Consider the following 23516-nt stretch of genomic DNA (forward strand, 5'->3'; position numbering starts at 1 on the left):
ATCGGTGCTGCGCAGCCTCAGCCTCCATCGCTCCATTTCATCAACTTTGCAGAAATTACTCTCTTCAGCCTTATTATTCTGCCTTTCTAGAGAGGGACTCGGCTCCTTATACCGAGGGCTTGTGCAGCCTCAGCCGGGGGAACTGCTCTCCTTACACAAAACCATCCATCTTCTCCAATGTCTGGTAAGTGGATTTTATTCTGATTTTGTGGCCCCTTTTTTGGGGGGTTGGGGGGGGTGGGGGGCAGGATTGCTGACTTTTGCTTCTTACATGCTGTACCTTTAAAAGAGAGAAGAAGGAGAGACTTCATTAATATGCAGATTGCTGCACACAGGCTGAAGGCTTCTCAAGGATTTTGCATATTTACAAAAACAAGATACATTGTTGCACTCTGGATACTTTGCACTTTTTATTGATACTTTTTTGGGGGTAGATTTGGTAATGGGGGGACTGGAGTGAGGAGCACTGTGGCACTTGTTGGGGGGGATTCAGGGCTGCTGGGGGCAGTTTTTTTTTTCCTGCAGGTGGGGGGGGGGGGGGCTTCTGCATTGCAGATGATTGCACTTTTTGCTGCATATTCTGCATTTTGCAGGATTTGGTGGGGAGTGCTGGCAGCAGGGCACCAGGCACATGGCCATTGTTCACACTCCGGGAGCAACAACGTTCAATGACAAATCGCCTCATTTTAGTGACATTGTGAACTTTAAAAAAAAAAAGAGATTAGAAATCGCACATTGTGGATCCCCCCCTATCTCTGGGCGTTTCTGTTTCCCCTATGGCTGGGACAAGTGATCAGGGGTTTGCAGTCAGATCCCCTCCTCCCTGCTCCTGTCTGCACACACAGAGGGGTCACGGACAAGTCCCTTTACGCCGAGTTTCCCCCCCCCCGGGACGGATCTCCCGTGTTCTCTCCCGTGTTCTCCCCCCGCCGCGATCGGGACTCGCCTGCGAGAGCTGCGCTGCTAGTCCGCCCGTCACCAGCAGGCGCCGCTGTCCCCGGGCGCGCTCCTCCGCCTATGTCCCCGCATCCCGCGGCTGCTGCAGCGCAGCTTTACCCCTGTGACCCCGGAGCTCGTACCAACTCCTCGTACAGGAATATTCTGCGTGCAAATAACCCACTGGTGTCTATGTACCCGCTATATGTGGCCTCAGTGAGAACGTTCACATATTAGGTCACATCTTACAGCAGTGATACATTGTAACAAGTCCATTGTTTGGAGATTCTACACACACGTTCTATTCTGCAGATTATTATAGAATTAACAGAATTGTCACATGCACTTTATTATACGCACCATACAGTACACGCCCCTATATACAGCACACACATCCCTATATACAGTACACACCCCTCTATATAGTATACACCCCTATATACAGCACACACACCCCTCTATATAGTATATACCCCTATATACAGTGCACATCCCTATATACAGTACACACACCCCTATATACAGTACACACACCCCTCTATATAGTATATACCCCTATATACAGTGCACACCCCTCTATATAGTATACACCCCTATATACAGCACACACACCCCTCTATATAGTATATACCCCTATATACAGTGCACATCCCTATATACAGTACACACACCCCTATATACAGTACACACACCCCTCTATATAGTATATACCCCTATATACAGTGCACACCCCTCTATATAGTATACACCCCTATATACAGCACACACACCCCCCTCTATATAGTATATACCCCTATATACAGTGCACATCCCTATATACAGTACACACACCCCTATATACAGCACACACCACTCTATATAGTATATACCCCTATATACAGTGCACACCCCTCTATATAGTATACACCCCAATATACAGTACACGCCCCTATATACAGCACACACCACTCTATATAGTATATACCCCTATATACAGTGCACACCCCTCTATATAGTATACACCCCTATATACAGCACACACACCCCCCTCTATATAGTATATACCCCTATATACAGCACACACCACTCTATATAGTATATACCCCTATATACAGCACACACCACTCTATATAGTATATACCCCTATATACAGTGCACGCCCCTCTATATAGTATACACCCCTATATACAGCACACACACCCCTCTATATAGTATATACCCCTATATACAGTGCACATCCCTATATACAGTACACACACCCCTATATACAGTACACGCCCCTATATACAGCACACACACCCCTCTATATAGTATACACCCCTCTATATAGTATACACCCCTATATACAGTGCACACCCCTATATACAGTACACACACCCCTATATACAGTACACACCCCTATATACAGTACACACATCCCTATATACAGTACACGCCCCTATATACAGCACACACACCCCTCTATATAGTATATACCCCTATATACAGTGCACATCCCTATATACAGTACACACCCCTATATACAGTATACACCGCTATATACAGTACACGCCCCTATATACAGTACACACCCCTATATATAGTATATACCCCTATATAGTACACACACCCCTATATACGGCACACAACCCTCTATATAGTATATACCCCTATATACAGTACACGCCCCTATATACAGCACACACCCCTCTATACAGTATATACCCCTATATACAGTGCACACCCCTATATACAGTACACACACCCCTCTATATAGTACACACACCCCTATATACGGCACACACCCCTCTATATACAGCACAAACACCCCTCTATACAGTATATACCCCTATATACAGTGCACACCCCTCTATATACAGTACACACACCCCTCTACATAGTATATACCCCTATATACAGTGCCCATCCCTCTATATACACCACACATACCCCTCTATATAGTATATACCCCTATATACAGTGCACATCCCTCTATATACAGCACACACAGCCCTATATATAGTATATACCCCTATATACAGTGCACACACCCCTCTATATAGTATATACCCCTATATACAGTGCACACCCCTATATACAGTGCACACCCCTCTATATACAGCACACACATCCCTATATACAGTACACACCCCTCTATATAGTATACACCCCTATATACAGTGCACACCCCTATATACAGTACACACCCCTCTATATAGTATATACCCCTATATATAGTATATACCCCTATATACGGCACACACATCCCTATATACAGTACACACCCCTCTATATAGTATATACCCCTATATACAGTGCACATCCCTCTATATACAGCACACACAGCCCTATATATAGTATATACCCCTATATACAGTGCACACACCCCTCTATATAGTATATACCCCTATATACAGTGCACACCCCTATATACAGTGCACACCCCTCTATATACAGCACACACATCCCTATATACAGTACACACCCCTCTATATAGTATACACCCCTATATACAGTGCACACCCCTATATACAGTACACACCCCTCTATATAGTATATACCCCTATATATAGTATATACCCCTATATACGGCACACACATCCCTATATACAGTACACACCCCTCTATATAGTATATACCCCTATATACAGTGCACACCCCTCTATATACAGCAGGGGTGTCAAACTGCATTCCTCGAGGGCTGCAGACAGGTCATGTTTTCAGGATTTCCTTGTACTGCACAGGTGATAATTTAATCACCAACTCACATAATGATTCCAGCACCTTGTGCAATGCTAAGGAAATCTTGAAAACACGCATGGTTTGAGGCCCTCGAGGAATGCAGTTTGACACCCCTGATATACAGCACGCACACCTATATACGGCACACACACCCCTCTATACGGCACACACACCCCTATATACAGCACACACACACCCCTATATACAGTACACACACACACATCCCTATATACAGTACACACACCCCTATATACGGCACACACACCCCTATATACAGCACACACACACACACCCCTATATACAGTACACACACCCCTATATACGGTACACACCCCTATATACGGCACACACACCCCTCTATATAGTATATACCCCTATATACAGTGCACACCCCTCTATATACAGTACACACACCCCTACATACAGTACACACACCCCTCTATATACAGTACACACACCCCTCTATATAGTATATACCCCTATATACAGTGCACACCCCTATATACAGTACACACACCCCTCTATATAGTATATACCCCTATATACAGTGCACATCCCTCTATATAGTATATACCCCTATGTACAGTATACACACCCTATATAGTGCACACACCCCTATATACAGTATACACTCTATATACAGTACACATCCCTATATACAGTATACACTCTATATACAGTACACACACCCCTATATACAGTACACACCCCTATATACAGTACACACCCCTATATACAGTACACACCCCTATATACAGTGCACACATCCCTATATACAGTATACACACTCTATATACAGTACACACACCCCTATATACAGTACACTGCCTGTATACTAGAGCACCTGCAGGTATATAACACATGGAGAGAATGCAGAAAATTTCCAGCCTGCAGCACATCTCATGCTTCTTGGTGGGACTATCCTCCTGCTGGGATCAGTCTAGGCACCTGCCAGGGGCTATCCTCCTGCTGCATCCCCCCTTTAGACCCCACAAATCCCATATATGCATCATGTTCCTGCAGACATCCTACTGCTGATTATAGGATATGCTGTATACAGGGTGAGGGGCAGAGGATAGGCTGTATACAGGGTGAGGGGCAGTGGCTATGCTGTATACAGGGTGAGGAGCGGTGGATATGCTGTATACTGGGTGAGGAGTGGTGGATATGCTGTATACTGGGTGAGGAGTGGTGGATATGCTGTATACCGGGTGAGGAGCGATGGATATGCTGTATACCGGGTGAGGAGCAGTGGATATGCTGTATACTGGGTGAGGAGCAGTGGATATGCTGTATACTGGGTGAGGAGCAGTGGATATGCTGTATACTGGGTGAGGAGCAGTGGATATGCTGAATATCAAGTGAGATCAGACATATGCAGTGTATAAGGAAAAGTCAGTGGATATGGTAGAGGTTGCGAATATGCAGTAGATAGAGAGGTCAGGGATAGGCTGTACATAAGGGGAGGTCAGGGATAGGCTGTACATAAGGGGAGGTCAGGGATAGCCTGTACATAAGGGGAGGTCAGGAGTATAGATGAGTGAATGTATGTTTCATGATCGGTTTTGAACATATTCGGTAATTTCTACTCCCACTGACTAATCACGTTCGGCTGTGTTCGACGAATATTGCAAAACAATATTTGATGCCGATCGTATTCAGAACCAAATCCAAACAAATTCGCTCATCTCTAGTCAGGAGTAGGCTGTCTATAAGAAGAGGTCGGGGACAGGCTGCGTACATGGGGAGGTCAGGGACAGGCAGCGTACAGGGGGAGGTCAGGGACGGGCTGCGCACAAGGGGAGGTCAGGGACAGGCTGCGCACAGTGGGAGGTCAGGGACGGGCTGCGTACAGGTGGAGGTCAGGGACGGGCTGCGTACAGGGGGAGGTCAGGGACAGGCTGAGCACAAGGGGAGGTCAGGGACGGGCTGCGCACAGGGGGAGGTCAGGGACGGGCTGCGTGCAGGGGGAGGTCAGGGACAGGCTGAGCACAAGGGGAGGTCAGGGACGGGCTGCGCACAGGGGGAGGTCAGGGACAGGCTGCGCACAGGGGGAGGTCAGGGACAGGCTGAGCACAAGGGGAGGTCAGGGACGGGCTGCGCACAAGGGGAGGTCAGGGACAGGCTGCGTACAGTGGGAGGTCAGGGACAGGCTGCGCACAGGGGGAGGTCAGGGACGGGCTGCGCACAGGGGGAGGTCAGGGACGGGCTGCGCACAGGGGGAGGTCAGGGACAGGCTGCGCACAAGGGGAGGTCAGGGACGGGCTGCGCACAAGGGGAGGTCAGGGACAGGCTGCGCACAGGGGGAGGTCAGGGACAGGCTGCGTACAGGGGGAGGTCAGGGACAGGCTGCGCACAGGGGGAGGTCAGGGACAGGCTGCGCACAAGGGGAGGTCAGGGACAGGCTGAGCACAAGGGGAGGTCAGGGACAGGCTGAGCACAAGGGGAGGTCAGGGACAGGCTGCGCACAGGGGGAGGTCAGGGACGGGCTGCGCACAGGGGGAGGTCAGGGACGGGCTGCGCACAGGGGGAGGTCAGGGACGGGCTGCGCACAAGGGGAGGTCAGGGACGGGCTGCGCACAAGGGGAGGTCAGGGACAGGCTGCGCACAGGGGGAGGTCAGGGACAGGCTGCGTACAGGGGGAGGTCAGGGACAGGCTGCGCACAGGGGGAGGTCAGGGACAGGCTGCGCACAGGGGGAGGTCAGGGACAGGCTGCGCACAGGGGGAGGTCAGGGACGGGCTGCGCGGGGGGGGGGGTCGGGCTGCGCGGGGGGGGGGGTCGGGGACGGGCTGCGCGGGGGGGGGGGGTCGGGGACGGGCTGCGCGGGGGGGGGTCGGGGACAGGCTGCGCACAGGGGGAGGTCAGGGACGGGCTGCGCACAGGGGGAGGTCAGGGACGGGCTGCACACGGGGGGGAGGGTCGTCGGGGACGGGCTGCGCACGGGGGGGGGGGGGTCGGGCTGCGTACGGGGGGGGGGGGGGGGGGTCGGGGACGGGCTGCGTACGGGGGGGGGGGGGGGAGGTCAGGGGACAGGCTGTATACCCCATAGACACAGGTTTGTTCCTTTATCCTCCTCAGTACACAGCAGGCAGTATATACTGTATATAGGCCGGGGCTTACTTCCGCACACACCTGGAGCTGCCGCCATTCCCTGCCTCTGCCCGGGTCCTCCGCTCCCTCCGCCCTCAGACCCTGCACTTACCTGGCAGAGCCTGAACCGGTGCAGCCAGTGACCGTGCACGGACGGAGCCTCCGCTCCCTGCCTCTGCCCCGGAGCCTCCGCTCCCTGCCTCTGCCCCGGAGCCTCCGCTCCCTGCCTCTGCCCCGGAGCCTCCGCTCCCTGCCTCTGCCCCGGAGCCTCCGCTCCCTGCCTCTGCCCCGGAGCCTCCGCTCCCTGCCTCTGCCCCGGAGCCTCCGCTCCCTGCCTCTTCCTTCCGTTCCCCGCCTCAGACCCTGCACTCACCTGCAGCCTCAGTGCACGGACGTCGCCCCTTCCCTCCGCTCCCGGGAGCCCCTCTGTGTGCTCTCTCAGTGCAGACCGGGGACCCCGGAGCCGCTGCGATCACTGAGCTCCATTTTGCCAATTAGGGTTAATGATAAATGTTCCCCCCTTTCTTCCGCAGAAGGTGAATTGTTCGGTGATTCCGGTGTCTGGGGCTCCAGGCCCCTCCGTCCACCTCACCGCCGACATGCAGAGTTCGGTGCCTGTACACACCGGCTGCGGCTTCCCCCGTAGACACATGAAGCCCCAATATGCAGAGAAGAGATGAGCAAATCAACGAGAACCGAATTTGTTGTAATTTCACAAATTTGCTGCTCATTTACTAGAATAATCTCACATCATACAAATGGCCTGTACATTGCCTCAGCCAGAGAGGGCGCTCCTGAGCAGCTTCCCATAATGCCTTGCAGCGGCCACATCAGGAAGGACTATCAGAGCCTGTAGAAAAGCCCAGGCAGGGAATGCAGCAGCCACAGTGTGCGGGGAATGCAGCAGCCACAGTGTGCGGGGAATGCAGCAGCCACAGTGTGCGGGGAATGCAGCAGCCACAGTGTGCGGGGAATGCAGCAGCCACAGTGTGCGGGGAATGCAGCAGCCACAGTGTGCGGGGAATGCAGCAGCCACAGTGTGCGGGGAATGCAGCAGCCACAGTGTGCGGGGAATGCAGCAGCCAATGCAGCAGTGCGGGGAATGCAGCAGCCACAGTGTGCGGGGAATGCAGCAGCCACAGTGTGCGGGGAATGCAGCAGCCACAGTGTGCGGGGAATGCAGCAGCCACAGTGTGCGGGGAATGCAGCAGCCACAGTGTGCGGGGAATGCAGCAGCCACAGTGTGCGGGGAATGCAGAAGCCGTAGTGTGCGGGGAATGCAGCAGCCGTAGTGTGCGGGGAATGCAGCCGGGGAATGCAGCCGCCGTAGTGTGCGGGGAATGCAGCAGCCGTAGTGTGCGGGGAATGCAGCAGCCGTAGTGTGCGGGGAATGCAGCAGCCACAGTGTGCGGGGAATGCAGCAGCCGTAGTGTGCGGGGAATGCAGCAGCCGTAGTGTGCGGGGAATGCAGCCGCCATAGTGTGCGGGGAATGCAGCAGCCGTAGTGTGCGGGGAATGCAGCAGCCGTAGTGTGCGGGGAATGCAGCAGCCGTAGTGTGCGGGGAATGCAGCAGCCGTAGTGTGCGGGGAATGCAGCCGCCCTAGTGTGCGGGGAATGCAGCCGCCATAGTGTGCGGGGAATGCAGCCGCCATAGTGTACGGGGAATGCAGCCGCCATAGTGTGCGGGGAATGCAGCCGCCATAGTGTGCGGGGAATGCAGCAGCCACAGTGTGCGGGGAATGCAGCAGCCGTAGTGTGCGGGGAATGCAGCAGCCGTAGTGTGCGGGGAATGCAGCAGCCGTAGTGTGCGGGGAATGCAGCAGCCGTAGTGTGCGGGGAATGCAGCAGCCGTAGTGTGCGGGGAATGCAGCAGCCGTAGTGTGCGGGGAATGCAGCCGCCATAGTGTGCGGGGAATGCAGCCGCCATAGTGTGCGGGGAATGCAGCAGCCATAGTGTGCGGGGAATGCAGCAGCCACAGTGTGCGGGGAATGCAGCCGCCATAGTGTGCAGGGAATGCAGCCGCCATATTGTGCTAATCAGGATAGTGAGAGGTCGCAACTAAAGCCATAAAACACTGACTAAACACTATAGATGTTCACTGCTGTGCTGTCGCACCCTGGTTACCATCCATTTACCCACAGATATATTTAGGGATCACTTTGACAGCACTAGGACGGTGTTTGCACTTAATAGTTTAAAATGGGTTGGATACAGTCCTAGGAGACCACAGAGTGTTACATACATCACATCAGAGCAATTTGAGACTCTTCTGTACTTTTGATTCACGGATAATCACATTTTTTTTGGGGAAAAAATCAAAATATTTGATCATCTCTAATTTGGGGCAACCCTTGTAGAAGTTGGTCAACTTCTTTCTAATGTGGATGGGGCGCTTTAAGCTTTTCATACTCATTAGTGATGAGCGAACGTGCTGGGATAAGGTGTTATCTGAGCATGCTCTGGCGCTAACCCAGTGTCTCCGGCGTGCTCGAATAATATGTCCAAGTCCCCGCAGCTGCGTGTCTCATGACTGACTGTCCCGACGACCAAAACACATGCAGGGATTGCCTGCTAGCGACCTCTTTACAAATGATCCAGCCAGGTGACCAGCTGATCACTATAGATCCTGTGCTGTCATTGTCGATGACACTATGTTGATGTTTATGTATGCATACACTTCCATTCACCCATTGGAGGTCAAATCCTGCTAATCAGCTGATGTATGGGGCAGCGGCACACTGGAAATGCATATAATGCATTCTCATGTACAGCACCATGGAGTTAATGGTGCTATATAAATAATAATAATACTGGTAGTGAACGGTATTGCACATATACACATGTATAGGAGATGCAATACCATTCACGGCCACTATGTGATGTTGAGAGCTGTGTAACAGCGCCATGCGTTGTGTAGTGGCCATGATTGGTACTGCAGGCTTTGTCACATACATGTGCATAGGAGCTGCAGTACCGGTCACGGCCACTACACAATGTATGCACTGATCAGCTGATTGTGGAGTGCCTGATAGTGATAGATTATCAATATTAAAGGCCTAAGAAAGTCTAATATTCATCCAGATGCTTTCGGCTAGCTCCACACCGCCAGTGTGTCCTGCTCAATGTTCTGAACACATTCCTAATTTGCTTTTCTCGTGAAGCAAATTTTCATTTTTTTTCCATTTCTTTTTTTAGCTAAACCGAAGGTGTACCAAGGGGTTAAAGTTAGGATGACCGTGAAAGAGATGCTGGAACAGCGGAGGGCGCTACAAGCAGAGAAGACCGCCTCAGTAAGTCTTCCATCCCCCATACCTGCAGTGGCGCCGCCATCAGACCATGACCCCAGTGTTAATGCCGCCATCTGCAGCCCTAGACACACAGCAGCGCTATTTGCTTTTCTCACCTGTGTTAAGCCCCTGCCAGGTAGATGTAATTATTAATAGGGCAGGTTCCAGGAGAACAATGGCTTTGTGCTACATGCGCGTGCGGTTTAGGGTCTCCGCCCGCATATGAAGCTAATCTATCTACATACATTGTAAGGCCGTGGCTTCAGTTCTGTATTCCTGGGGGTTGGAGATTAACATCTGGTGGTGGAGCAAAGGTTTCATTAGCATTAGTCTACATGCTTTTTCCCCATCTTAACCATCTATCACCCATCTGCTGGGACCCCACAAGTCTCAAGAACGGATCTGTGAAGTGCCCCAAGGTAACGGAGCTGTGCCCACGTACCGCCGCTCTGTTTATTGTCTGTGGGACATCCAGAGGTGGTCGAGTGCAGCACATGCGCAGGCAGGGCTCCAACCCAACATTTCAAGGCTCCGGTCGTCCCATTGGTCAGAACCCAAGAGATCAAGTTATCATCTACCCTGCGATAACTTACATGGAGATAAGCAAGATCCCAAGATGCCACCACCAATCTTATAGCTATAAAACTAGACTTTTGGTTTTTTTTAACGTCCGTCGGCTCAAGCCATGACGACTTCATTGATGAACGATCTGTAGGAAGATGGATCTTGTGGAAGCCTAGGTAGGTCCATCAAGGTCTTCTCCACTTCATCTTGATACTGTCAAGCCATCGAGTTACTGGTCTTCTTCTCCTCGTTCCTTCTGTTCTTCCGACCAGGATGTCCTTCTCCAGTGCTTGCTTTCTCCGTATAATAGTAGACTATATCGGCCATCAGATTGGTCAATCATCATCAGGTCCTTCAGGTCCTAAAAAGGTAGTAAGAGATGACTCGTGGACCCAGTGATGGAGGTCGGTTCTCAGCCCATCCACCATTTCCTAATGTGCGCCGATGCTCCAGGGATAGTCAAGTGCTACACAGATGAGCCCCATTCCAAGGATCATTTAGATCATCTGGTGGTGACCCTTCATCAGTAACTTATCGCCTACACTGTGGATAGGTTACCACTTTGCCAGGTTATTACTAACTATTTAGGGCAGGAACCATTACTGAACAATTCAGACCTCTGCTGCCCCAGCGCCATGCGTTCTGCAGCGATTACGTCCATCTTTCATGTGACCATTACAGCCCATTACTGGTCATGTGCCGCAGTACAGACCTTTAGTGATAGAAGCCATTACTGACGTTCCTGTCGACACCGCTGAGGCTGCAGCGATCACCTGCCAATAGTTTGTTAACCAAAGATCTGGTGATCGCTGCAGGATCGGGGTTGAATCAACGGCAGACTGAAGTGGGGGATCCATTTTTTTGGTTGGGGCAAAGAGCAATAAGGCAACTATTAAGTCTAGGGCTATGTGCACACGTTGCGGATCACACTGTGGAATGTTCTGTGCAGATTCTGCATTTCTTGGCAGAAAATGCAGGTCAAAATCCACGCGTTTTTTTTTTTTTATTTTGTGCGGATTTCTTCCTTTTTTTTACACCTGTGGATTTCTATTATGGCATGGGTGCAGAAACGCTGCAGATCCGCAAAAAGAATTGACATGCTCCTTTTTTTTTAATATGCTGCGTTTTCCGGGTGGATTTTTCCGCACCATCAGCGCAGCATTTTTTTTTTTTTCCCATTGATTTACATTGTACTGTAAATCACTTGCGGATCTGCAGTGAATCTGCGCGGAAAAAAAAAGCTGCGGATCCGCAGGAAATCGGCAACGTGTGCACATAGCCTTAGTACCCCAACGTACGTCCTGTCTCCCGGAATCCCTATAGGGATAATATGGCTTCTTTTCTATAAGCTGCTCCTCGTCTCTTCATGGGCAGATTCGGGGCTTGCAGGTTGGCCATCTGCACCTGAACACAGGACACGCAACCCATGGATGGAGCAAACGCTCAAATAATGAAATCGGAGAAACCATATATGTGCATTGCTCATGTAGCACCAACATATTCCGTATCATTGTGGGGTGATTACTATCTAAATACAAAACTACACTCAAATTTCATTGAAACCTTCTAGTGTGCATTTGTAGGAGGAAATCTAGGGGAGAACATAGAAACTCCATTCAGATACATTCGCTTCCAAGACCCCAAAGCTGTAGGGTAAGGCTACTTTCACACTAGCGTCGTACTCGGCCCGTCGCAGTGCGTCGGGCGAAGGTTACCGACGCTAGCAGTGAATGCGCCGCACAACGGGGGCAGCGGATGCATTTTTCCAGCGCATCCGCTGCCCCATTGTGAGGTGCGGGGAGGTGGGGGAGGAGTTCCGGCCGCGCATGCGCGGTCGGAAATGGCGGACCGTCGGAAGCAAAAAAACGTTACATGTAACGTTTTTTGCTCCCGGCGGTCCGCCACAACACCGCGCAACCGTCGCACGACGGTTGCGACATGTATCAATGCGTCGCTAATGTTAGTCTATGGGGCTAAAACGCATCCTGCAGACAACTTTGCAGGATGCGTTTTTTTCCCCTAAGGCTACTTTCACACTAGCGGTTTCTGCAATCCGTCACAATGTGTCGTTTTGCAGAAAAAACGCATCCTGCAAAAGTGCTTGCAGGATGCGTTTTTTCCCCATAGACTTGTATTGACGACGCATTTGCGACGGATTGCCACACGTCGCATCCGTCGAGCGACGGATGCGTCGTGCTTCTGCGGACCGTCGGGAGCAAAAAACGCTACATGTAACGTTTTTTGCTCCTGACGGACCGCTTTTTCCGACCGCGCATGCGCGGCCGAAACTCCGCCCCCACCTCCCCGCACCTTACAATGGGGCAGCGGATGCGCCGGAGAAATGCATCCCCTGCCTCCATTGTGCAATGCGCTAAACGCTAGCGTCGGAATCTCTCTGCGACGGGGAGATTCCGACGCTAGTGTGAAAGAAGCCTAAACGACGCATTGCGACGTATTGAAAAAAAACGCTAGTGTGAAAGTAGCCTAAGGCTACATTCACACATGTGGACGCCGACGGCAATGCACGGACGGGTCACGTCCGGTCTGAAACGTGGATGACTGGATGTATTCTAAAATCTCTAACCCATAGGTCATTATTACAAGCTGCAGAACCACAACTCTCAGCATGGCCAATAAATCAGATGCTGAGGGTCAGGGACTTTCTGCCTCATCCTCTACCTTTTTTTGTAGATGGACGATCATTGCCTTGACAAGTGTAATATCTAAAAGCGTCAATATTTATGTATTTTATTTACTTACTTATTTGTGTTTGTTTTCATGTTTTCCGTTTTATGTTTTTTTATTTTATCATCATTATAATAATAATAATAATAATAACCACTTTTGAAGGGTTTTGCACTTAGAATTATTTGCTTTGGTAAATCATTAGCGCTTCCTGGTTCCCAGCATTGAACCCTTGAACAATAAACCAGAATAAGCTGCTGGCAGGGAAGGTACAGCTCTGCCGTCCCTTTAAACATTAACACCTTCCGTGCTGGAATTGGTAGTCTTACCACCCCTATGCATCTATTGCCTCCTTTATGTAGGTATTATCTCCTGTGCATGGGGAATCTGAGGCAAGGTGCAGCCACAAGACGCCTGGCTTTATGATTTCCCTACCCAGAAATGACATAAATGGTAAAAGTTGGGGGGGTTTTATGAAGAACAGAAATAGATCTTAATATGCCAGATAGTTCTAATAATCCAGTGTAAGCAAGTTTCTTTGTTTCCATACACATTGAATACTCTTGCTACGTTGTATCTGTTATATGTCGCCTGCAGATACAATGTTACCACCACAATATATACAATATGCATGGAAAGGAAACAATGGACGCATCTCCATAAACAACACGAATGAATTAAATATGAACTTACCCCCAAGGTCTTCTCTATCTTCTCTAATCCAAAAATTATTATTTTTTTCTGCAGGAGTCCAGACAGAACAAAATGCAGGTTTCTCATCCAATCCTTCCTCCTCCTCATTCTTCTTCTTCAGGTTGGTGTTTTTTTGTTTTTTTTTAAATCTATAAAACAAAAAAAGTTACAAAATCATGATAAAGCCACGGGGAATTGTTCATAGATGGCAGGATTAAAGCTCAGAGGCTCGACTTAAGATCTACTCAGTCATTACTCCGACCAATGGGGTAGAAGGATTGCAGAGGAGAAGGTGAAAACCATGTAAGGGGTTATTTTGTGACGTATTTGATCTGGGACCTTTAACGATCTACAATATTACTCTTTAAACCCTGCAAACTGGTTTCTTTGTTGCAGAGGAGAGATTAAATCTGGACGTTCCATATCCCAGGTTTATGGGGCTGCTGCTTTAATTATTCCCATGCTGATCCTCATTTCAGATAAGGGGGGTTTGTTTTGTTAGATTATTTTGGGAGAAGAATGGAAATGGTTTTGGAAGGTCAACCCAAGTCATGAAGGACCTGAGCAATCACCTGTGTGGCTAATTGTAGCTGATAGAAACACAAGTTGATATTGTATCACGTGATCCTTGAAACATTCTAAATGGAAGTATCTTAAGATTCCAGATAAGAACAATGAGCTTTTATTGCAGGCGTCCTGTTGACCACTCGTGGCCAAGATCAAAATGTGAAGGCTGTTGTTGAAGGCAAACAGGATTATGCAAAAAAGATTTTCATGTTCATGTTTGATATGCAAATCTGCCATTGTATAGGTGAAACTAACCTTGGTCTTGTGTCCTAATCCTAGACATGATAAGTGCCTATGATCCTACACCCTGTGTACCCAGTTACCAAGAGACCAGGCAGCCTCCAATCTATGGTGCCCAAGAGGACAGTCTCGTGGATGCCTACCTTCACCCAAAACCTCTCACCGACTCCAGCTTTAACATATTCCAGAACCAGTCTTTGTGCTTCCGGGAAGAAGCCTTCCAGCCATCTCCGGTCTTCTACCAGAACATGGTAACTTTCATTCTTATCTTCCTCCTTCCATATAATGTAACACGTGAAGAACATTATAGACGTTTCTCCAAGTTTCTCAAGTTTCTCCACTGGTCAATGTGTCTTGTTAGATGACCACTTCAAGGAATTGTTTAATTTATGGACACATGGAATCAGTTTCTTTTCCAACCTTTAATAACTTCAGCATTTCAACCCACCTAAGGAAACATCTGGTCATATTCTCTAGCATTACACACACAGTATAGGACATTTATCATATTCGCCTTTGCGCGTTTTATAAAATTTGGTATGAAGACTCTTTCAAGGCACTGTAATTGCGTATCAAATGGAGTAAAAAATTTATATATATGGTGAAGGCACTTAAGACAAAGCTTGGACCCTTGTCCTAAATGCCTTCACCATATGTACGTACGTGTGTTTTTCCTTTTCACCATATGTAGTCATTTTTTATTCCATTTAATATATAATTTTCTAGCACTTACAGCGCCTTTGAAAAAGTCTTCATATCCTGTGAACTTTTCCACATTTTTTTTTCACCTATTTCCCGAAAAGTTAAATGTATTTTATTGGAATTCTATGTGATATGTCCACATAAGGTAGCGAGTATTTCTGAAGCGTGCAGGAAATGATACAGGGTTTTCTAATTATTTAAAAAAATATAAATCTGAAAATTGTGACGTTGTGCATTTGTTTTCAGCCCCCGTGATTTCATATGTAGGACCACCTTTTGCTGCAATATCTGCTGCAGTCTTTTGGGGTTTGTCTCTACCAGCTTTACACATCTTCTTTGCATACTTGCTCTCAATCAGTGACATTGGATGGAGACGTCTGTGATCAGCAATTTTCACATCTTGTCACAGATTCTCTGGGATTTGGGTCTGGACGGCGACTGGGCCATTCACACACAGGAATATGCTTTGATCTAAACCCTCCATTTTAGCTCTGGCAGGATATTTTAGGGGCGTTGTCCTGCTGGAAGGTGAACCTACTCCCCAGTCTCAAGTATCCTGCGGCCTCTAACAGGTTTTCCTCCAGTATTGTCTTTTATTTAGCTCCATCCATCTTCCCATCAAATCTGACGAGCTTCCCTGCCCCTGCTGAAGAAAAGTCTCTCCACAGCATGATGCTTCCACCACCATGTCTGACGGTGGGGATGGCGTTTTCAGGGTAATGTGCAGTGTTAGTTTTCCGCCACACATAGCATTTTGCGTTTGGAACAAAAAGTTTTCCTTTGGTCTCATTTGGCCAGAATCTTCTTTCACATGCTCACTGTGTCCCATACTTTGGTTTTTACAAACTGCAAAGGGACGTATGGCTTTAAAAAAAATTGCTTTCTTCTTGTCACACTTCCATAGAGGGCAGATTTGTGAGGTATATGACTAATAGTTGTCCTGTCGACAGATTCTCTGAGCTTTGGATCTCTGCAGCTTTTCCAGAGTGACCATGGGCCTTTTGGCTGCTTTTCTAATTAGTGCTCTCCTTGCTTGGGATGTAAGTTTAGGTGGACGGCCACATCTTGGTAGGTTTGCAGTTGTGCCATACTCCTCCCTTTTTTGGACGATGGATTGAACAGTACTCGGTGAGATGTTCAGAGCTTGGGCTATTTTTGATAAACTTAACCCTGCTTTACTCTTCTCCACAACTTTATCTCTGACCTGTCTGGTGGGCTCTTTGGTTTTCATGATGCTGTTTGATCCCTAATATTCTCACACAAACCTCCGAGGCCTTCAAAGGACCACTGTGGTTATACTGAGAAGAAAGTACACCCAGGTGGACTAAATGTACTAATTATGTGACTCCTGGAGATGATTGGTCACTCAAGAATTATTTTAGGGGTATCAGACAAGATGGGGCTGAATACAAATGCACCTCACAGTTATCAGATTGATATTTTTTTAAATATTTAGAAAAGAATGTATTATTTCCTTCACACTTCAGATATACTAGCTACTTGGTGTTGGTATCACAGAAAATCCCAATAAAATACATTGAAGTTTGAGGGTGTAATGTGAAAAAATTTGGAAAGTTCCCGGGATATGAATACTTATTTAAAAGCACTATATACCAAATTGTAAAAATGAGGAGAAATGGTTGTGTGAATGTATGTGCATACGTAAGAATTTCTTGCAGAAAATTCCTGAAGAAAACCGGACACTTTCTGCAAGAAAACCGCATGCGTTTTTTTTGTGTTTTTTGCGCGGTTTTTTCCGGAGCTTTCCCAATGCATTATATAGCGGGAAAAACGTGGAAAAAAAACGCAAAATTAATGAACATGCTGCGTTGCGGAAAAAAACGCACCATGTGCACAAAAATTGCAGAATGCATTCTAAATGATCGGATGCATATGTATGCGTTTTTGTCGCGTTTTTGTCGCGAAAAAACTCAAAGTGTGCACACAGCCTAACACTTTGGCATGGAGTATGACAAAGAGTGGCATGTAAATGTTTGGGCACCCCTGGTCAAAATGTTACTGTGATTGTGAACAGTTAAGCAAGTTTAAGATGAAATAATCTCTAAAAAGCCTAAAGTTGTTACAAGACGATACATTCCCTTTAGGCAAAAAAAAAAATATTTTTTAAAATCTTTTACATTTTAAAAAATCACAAAAAAGAAAATAGGCCAATGCAAAAGTTTGGGTGCCCTGCATGGTTAGTACCTAGCAGCACCCCCTTTCTGAAAGTATCACAGCTTGTAAATGCTTTTTGTAGCCAGACAAGAGTCTTTCATTCTTTTTTTGAGGGATTTTTTTCCATTCTTCCTTGGAGAATTCCTCCAGTTCTGTGAGATTCCTGGGGCGTCTTGCTTCCTCTGCTATTTTGAGGTCTAGTCACAGATTTTCAATGATGTTCAGATCAGGGGACTGTGAGGGCCATTGTGAAACCTTCATCTTGCACCTTTTGAGGTCGTCTATTGTGTATTTTGACGTGTGTTTAGGATCATTATCCATTTGTAGCAGCCATCCTCTTCCTCTTTTCACCTTCAGCTTTTTTACAGATGGTGTTATGTTTGCATCAATAATTAGTTGAAATTTCAGTTAATTCATTCATCCCTCTACCTGTGAAATGTTCCCCCATGCCATTGGCAGCAACGCAATCACAAGGCATGATTGATCCACCTAATGCTTAATGGTTGGTGAGATTTTCTTTCCCTGAAATTCTGTGCCCTTTTTCTCCACACATAACGTTGAACATTGTGGCCAAAGAGTTCTATTTTATCCTCATCGGTCCACGGGATTTGTTTCCAAAAAGCATCAGGCTTGTTTAGATGTTCTTTTGCATACTTTCGACACTGAATTTTATGGTGAGGACGCAGGAGAGGTTTTCTTCTATTGAGTCTTCCATGAGGCCGTATTTGTGCCGGTGTCTCTGAAGAGTAGAACAATGTACCACAACAACATAGTCTGGTAAATCTTTCTGAAGGTCTTTTGCAGTCAAGCAGGGGTTCTGATTTGCCTCTCTAGCAATCCTATAAGCATCTCACTGAACTGTTGCTTGGTCTTCCAGACCTTATCTTGACCTCCACTGTTCCTGGTAACTGCCATTTCTTAATTGGATTTTGAACTGAGAAAAAAGCAACTTGAAAACACTTTTATCTTCTTATAGCCTTCTCCTGCTTTGTGGGCCTCCACCATCTTCATTCTCAGAGTGCTAGGCAGCTACTTAGAAGAACCCAGGGCTGCTGTTTTTAGCACAAGGTTATAGGAGGCTGGGTTTTTATAAAGCTGCAAAATTTGCATCACCGGGCCTTTCCTAACAATGATGGTGAACAAGCCACAACCCTAACAGGGTAATTAAGTTCTGAATCCTTGGTCAAAGTTACCTGAGCACACAAATCTCCAAGGGTGCCCAAACTTTGCATAATATATTTTAACATGTGAAAAATTACAATATTTTTTTTTTTGCTTAAAATACAAAGGAAATGTGTCAGTTTTAATTTTAGCCCTTTAGAGATCATTTCATCTTCAACTTGCTTAACACTTCACAATAACAATAATTGTGACTGATAACACCTCTATATACAGTAGATAACACAGGATCCACCATTCACAATAGGTGATGTCACAGCTCACCTCCTCCTCCTGTACAATGACTGATAACACCTCTATATACAGTAGATAACACAGGATCCACCATTCACAATAGGTGATGTCACAGCTCACCTCCTCCTCTTGTACAATGACTGATAACACCTCTATATACAGTAGATAACACAGGATCCACCATTCACAATAGGTGATGTCACAGCTCACCTCCTCCTCCTGTACAATGACTGATAACACCTCTATATACAGTAAACACAGGATCCACCATTCACAATAGGTGATGTCACAGCTCACCTCCTCTTGTACAATGACTGATAACACCTCTATATACAGTAGACAACACAGGATCCACCATTCACAATAGGTGATGTCACAGCTCACCTCCTCCTCTTGTACAATGACTGATAACACCTCTATATACAGTAGATAACACAGGATCCACCATTCACAATAGGTGATGTCACAGCTCACCTCCTCCTCCTGTACAATGACTGATAACACCTCTATATACAGTAGATAACACAGGATCCACCATTCACAATAGGTGATGTCACAGCTCACCTCCTCCTCTTGTACAATGACTGATAACACCTCTATATACAGTAGATAACACATGATCCACCATTCACAATAGGTGATGTCACAGCTCACCTCCTCCTCCTGTACAATGACTGATAACACCTCTATATACAGTAAACACAGGATCCACCATTCACAATAGGTGATGTCACAGCTCACCTCCTCTTGTACAATGACTGATAACACCTCTATATACAGTAGACAACACAGGATCCACCATTCACAATAGTTGATGTCACAGGTCACCTCCTCTTTCTGTACAATGACCAATAACACCTCTATATACAGTAGATAACACAGGATCGACCATTCACAATAGGTGATGTCACAGCTCACCTCCTCCTCCTGTACAATGACCGATAACACCTCTATATACAGTAGATAACACAGGATCCACCATCCACTATTGGTGATGTCACAGCTCACCTCCTCCTCCTTTGCGCAGATGGCAGAGCATGCCCACCACACCATCTCATAGAAATGTTTCATAATTACTTCCCAACTGAATACAATGATAATCTGGGTGCTCAGGTTAATTCCCAAACCCCAGATGGCAGTCAAGAGATTGTCCAAAATGATACTGAAAATATATTTAAAAAAATATATATTTCAAATATTTTTAATAACTTCTTTTAATTCCTATAATGTTTAATATGCTCTGCCATGTCCCAGAAGTTTAGAAAATTGTCTGACTTTATTAAAAAAAGAAAACTACATTAGGAAAAAGACAATGTTTTAATAAATAAATAAATAAATACAAAAAAGAAAATAATAAATAAATATGGATGATACATTTTCCTCGCAAATTGTGCATCTGCTTCTATTCTCCAATGCATTCTCATAAGACTGTGTTACGGTGATGAATATCATTTGTGTCATTTTTTTTTTTTCCTTCCAGACTCCAGAATCGCCGTCGGATTCATCCGAAATGTTCAACTCTTTTGAATACTCGCCGAGTTACCAGGGCCTGGAGTTTGCCCCCCAGAGCTACAGTTCCCCTTCCCACCAGGACAACAGGAGTTGTGCATACGCCAAGATGGATTATCCGAGCTGCCAGCACCAGGAGAACGCCGCCACCTTCTGTTACTGCGCTTATTGCTGCTCCGCGGACTCTCAGGAGCCGGTGACCCCCCAGGATTCCTGCGCGTACCCCAATACCGACTATTTGGGATATCTGACGTCGGAGGAGGACTTTCTTACCAGAGAACTCAACATCTACAACATGTACAGCTAACGAGGGACTGGACCTTTCATTACAACGTATCCAATTCGTGCAAACTCTTGTATCTCCGTGTTAGAACGTCGGCCCCTTCTTCTACCCCAACAGCGAGATACAAATATTATATGAAGCCTCCAGATTCCCAAAATACTGATCCGATTCCCCATCCGTGGGATGTGCTGGAAAATAAAGTCTGATCCGAGCAATTTGCAGGACTTTAAGGGGTCGTCCAGTAAAGGAAAGCTATCACCCAATCGTGGGATGAACGATAGATCTGTGGGGGTCCGGCACCGACCAGCAGAATAGGGCATTGGATGGATTCCTACGAAGCTTAAAGGGCTTGTCCAGGACTTTTCTAAAAAAAAATCCAAGGCTATGTTCACACGTCGCATTTTTGCTGCATTTTCTTTTCTTTCGTGCACGCTGATAAAGTTTCCTGCATAAAAATAAAAAAAAACATGATGCAACTTCCTGAGGTTTTTGCACCAAAAATGCAGCAAAACCTGATTTTTGCTACATTTTTTGCGCTTCCTATGGGTGAAGGAAAAAAAAGAAAGAAGCGACATGCTGCAACAATTTTCCAATTCAGTCAGGAAAAAAAACAAAAACTAATGTATGTGCGTGAAATTTTTGACAAACGCAGGTTAAAATTTGCAGGAAAAATAAATTGGCGTCTAATCAGGCGCTGCCTTTTAGCACTCCTGACCTCACGACTTCATAGCCACCTATGATATGACCACTGCAGACAATCATCGGCCTCAGCACTGATGCTGGCCTTTGGATCACTTCACCAGTGATTGCCTTCAGCAGTCACATGAATGATGGACATGACGTCACTCACGACTACAAATCCAGTGGTAACAACCGAAGTGGCGGAGCTGGACAGCAGCAGGGGGGGTTTAGTAGATAAGTAATGATTTTTATTTTATTTTTATTTTTATTTTTTTTATTTTTTTTTAATCCCAGACAATCCCTTTAATTTTTGTGCAATCTAGGAAAAAATAAGAAATTGCATTTTATTTTAATTAAATGCATGTATTTTGGGATAAAAGTCATTTTTGCATTTGGGTTTCAGCACCTTTTTGCACCGTTCTATGGCCTCTGTGTTGCACTGTCTAAGTCAACTGAGATTCTGCAGGTAAACTCATTCTGACGGGGGAGTTGTAGTCTTTTTTTTATTAATCTTTTTCTGAGCTTATGACTTCATAAAAGTTGAGCTGAACTTTGGTGACGTAAATCAAGTGAAAAGAGCTCAGCAGAGGGTACATATGAGTTATCAACTTTTTTTTTTATCAGAAAGAGCTCACTGACAAATTCTTAGTTAACCCATTCTGTAGCCAGCAATCATTTTTATTCTTATTATTTTTTAATTCCAAATCTATGGATTTAAGTAAAGATATCACATTTCTTCTTAATGGCCAATATGGCAGTGTCAGGGACTGTATCCATAGCTAGCACACTCATTGCCGTTACCTATTATAACAAGGAAACTTTTATACCTTTTTTCGAGTCTGTTCTCGCTCCTCCTGAGCATTGAATGTATATAGTCATACATATAAAAAGCGATTGCACTGTGCCAAGTCTTACCGCCAGTAACAAATCAAACACTACATTATCGCCAGTATGTTACTCTTTTATTTAAGTCACGTATTTCTCCTGCGCAAGCTCCAAACAGGTTCCCACGAGTACGAGCCGGCAGAACCGGAGCTTTGGGGACAAGATTCCATGAATTCCATGATTGTCCTTACTTGAGTCTTTTTTTTTTTTTTTAATTATTTGAAGCTGCCCTTTCAGGGTGAGGATTTAGAACAAAATCTATCAAGAGGATTGAAAAGCCAAATAAGTAATTGTAAAAAAAAAAAAAAAAAAACAAAACCTTTTTTGATACAAAATGTCGATGACAGCCGAAAAGAGAAAATTTATTTTTACCGTTATGACTTACTAATCAACGCTATGAATGTTTTATAAATGCAAGGTGTCTGCCTCCTTTTTATACCCTTTTTATACATTTTTATGTATTTTTTTTTTGTATTGTTTATAGTGAATTATGAACAAAAATGGCTTTTTCTAATAAATGTATATATTTTGTAACAAGTGATGTTTTGTTTTATTTCGTCTGACCTCCTTTTAAGCCTATTTCCAAAATCTAGTTCGAAACCTTCTGCAAAAACGTGACAAAAAAAAGTTGTCTTGTATGCACATGAGGAGTTACACTATTTCCAGCCATTATATGTCTTGTATCTTGCATTTTCACCAGTTTCCCAGCTCTATCTCTGATTTTCAGTTGTCTCTGAGCTTGTGGGTAGAGACTAGCAACTATGATATCTCCCATACACGGCGCACACACACACATTAGTAATTTCGGATCTCCTATCTCTATGTAACAAGAACCAGCAGCAGCATGGAGGAGATTATACAGCAGTATTGAGCAGTGTAGCTGTGACTCCAGCTTTTACTTGAGATAAACAGTTACTAGAAAGCAGTAGTACTAGCATTGTAGCTGTGACTTCAGCAATGGATTAGATATTAGGGATTCCTAATCTCCTGTCTATATGTAGTCAGAAGCAGCAGCAACATGGGGGAGATTATACAGCAGTACTTAGCAGTGTACTTGCGATTCCAGCTATAATGAGATAAACAAATACTAGGCAGCAGTAGT

General features: G+C 46.1%; 1 protein-coding gene across 3 annotated transcripts; it reads left to right on the forward strand.

Annotated features, from left to right (window-relative positions):
- The first annotated feature begins 97 nt into the window (after positions 1-97).
- Positions 98-22943, forward strand: POU2AF3 (POU class 2 homeobox associating factor 3). Of its 3 annotated transcripts, XM_069741046.1 has the most exons (5): positions 98-184; positions 9926-10020; positions 14014-14080; positions 14806-15017; positions 20537-22943. In XM_069741046.1, exons 1-5 carry the CDS (start codon positions 178-180, stop codon positions 20870-20872), a joined length of 717 nt encoding a protein of 238 aa, XP_069597147.1. In that variant the 5' UTR covers positions 98-177; the 3' UTR covers positions 20873-22943. The 3 variants fall into 3 exon arrangements, with proteins under 3 accessions (XP_069597147.1, XP_069597149.1, XP_069597148.1); XM_069741048.1 differs by lacking the exons at positions 98-184; positions 9926-10020 and adding an exon at positions 13539-13624; XM_069741047.1 differs by lacking the exons at positions 98-184; positions 9926-10020 and adding an exon at positions 13673-13719.
- Positions 22944-23516: the final 573 nt, after the last annotated feature.

This window comes from Ranitomeya imitator, chromosome 10, assembly GCF_032444005.1.
Source record: "Ranitomeya imitator isolate aRanImi1 chromosome 10, aRanImi1.pri, whole genome shotgun sequence".
Taxonomy (NCBI): domain Eukaryota; kingdom Metazoa; phylum Chordata; class Amphibia; order Anura; family Dendrobatidae; genus Ranitomeya; species Ranitomeya imitator.

Coding starts and splice junctions, on each gene's coding strand:
- POU2AF3 (XM_069741046.1), top strand. Junction 14,081..14,805: donor TCCTCATTCTTCTTCTTCAG/GTTGGTGTTTTT, acceptor TCCTAATCCTAG/ACATGATAAGTGCCTATGAT. Junction 15,018..20,536: donor CGGTCTTCTACCAGAACATG/GTAACTTTCATT, acceptor TTTTCCTTCCAG/ACTCCAGAATCGCCGTCGGA.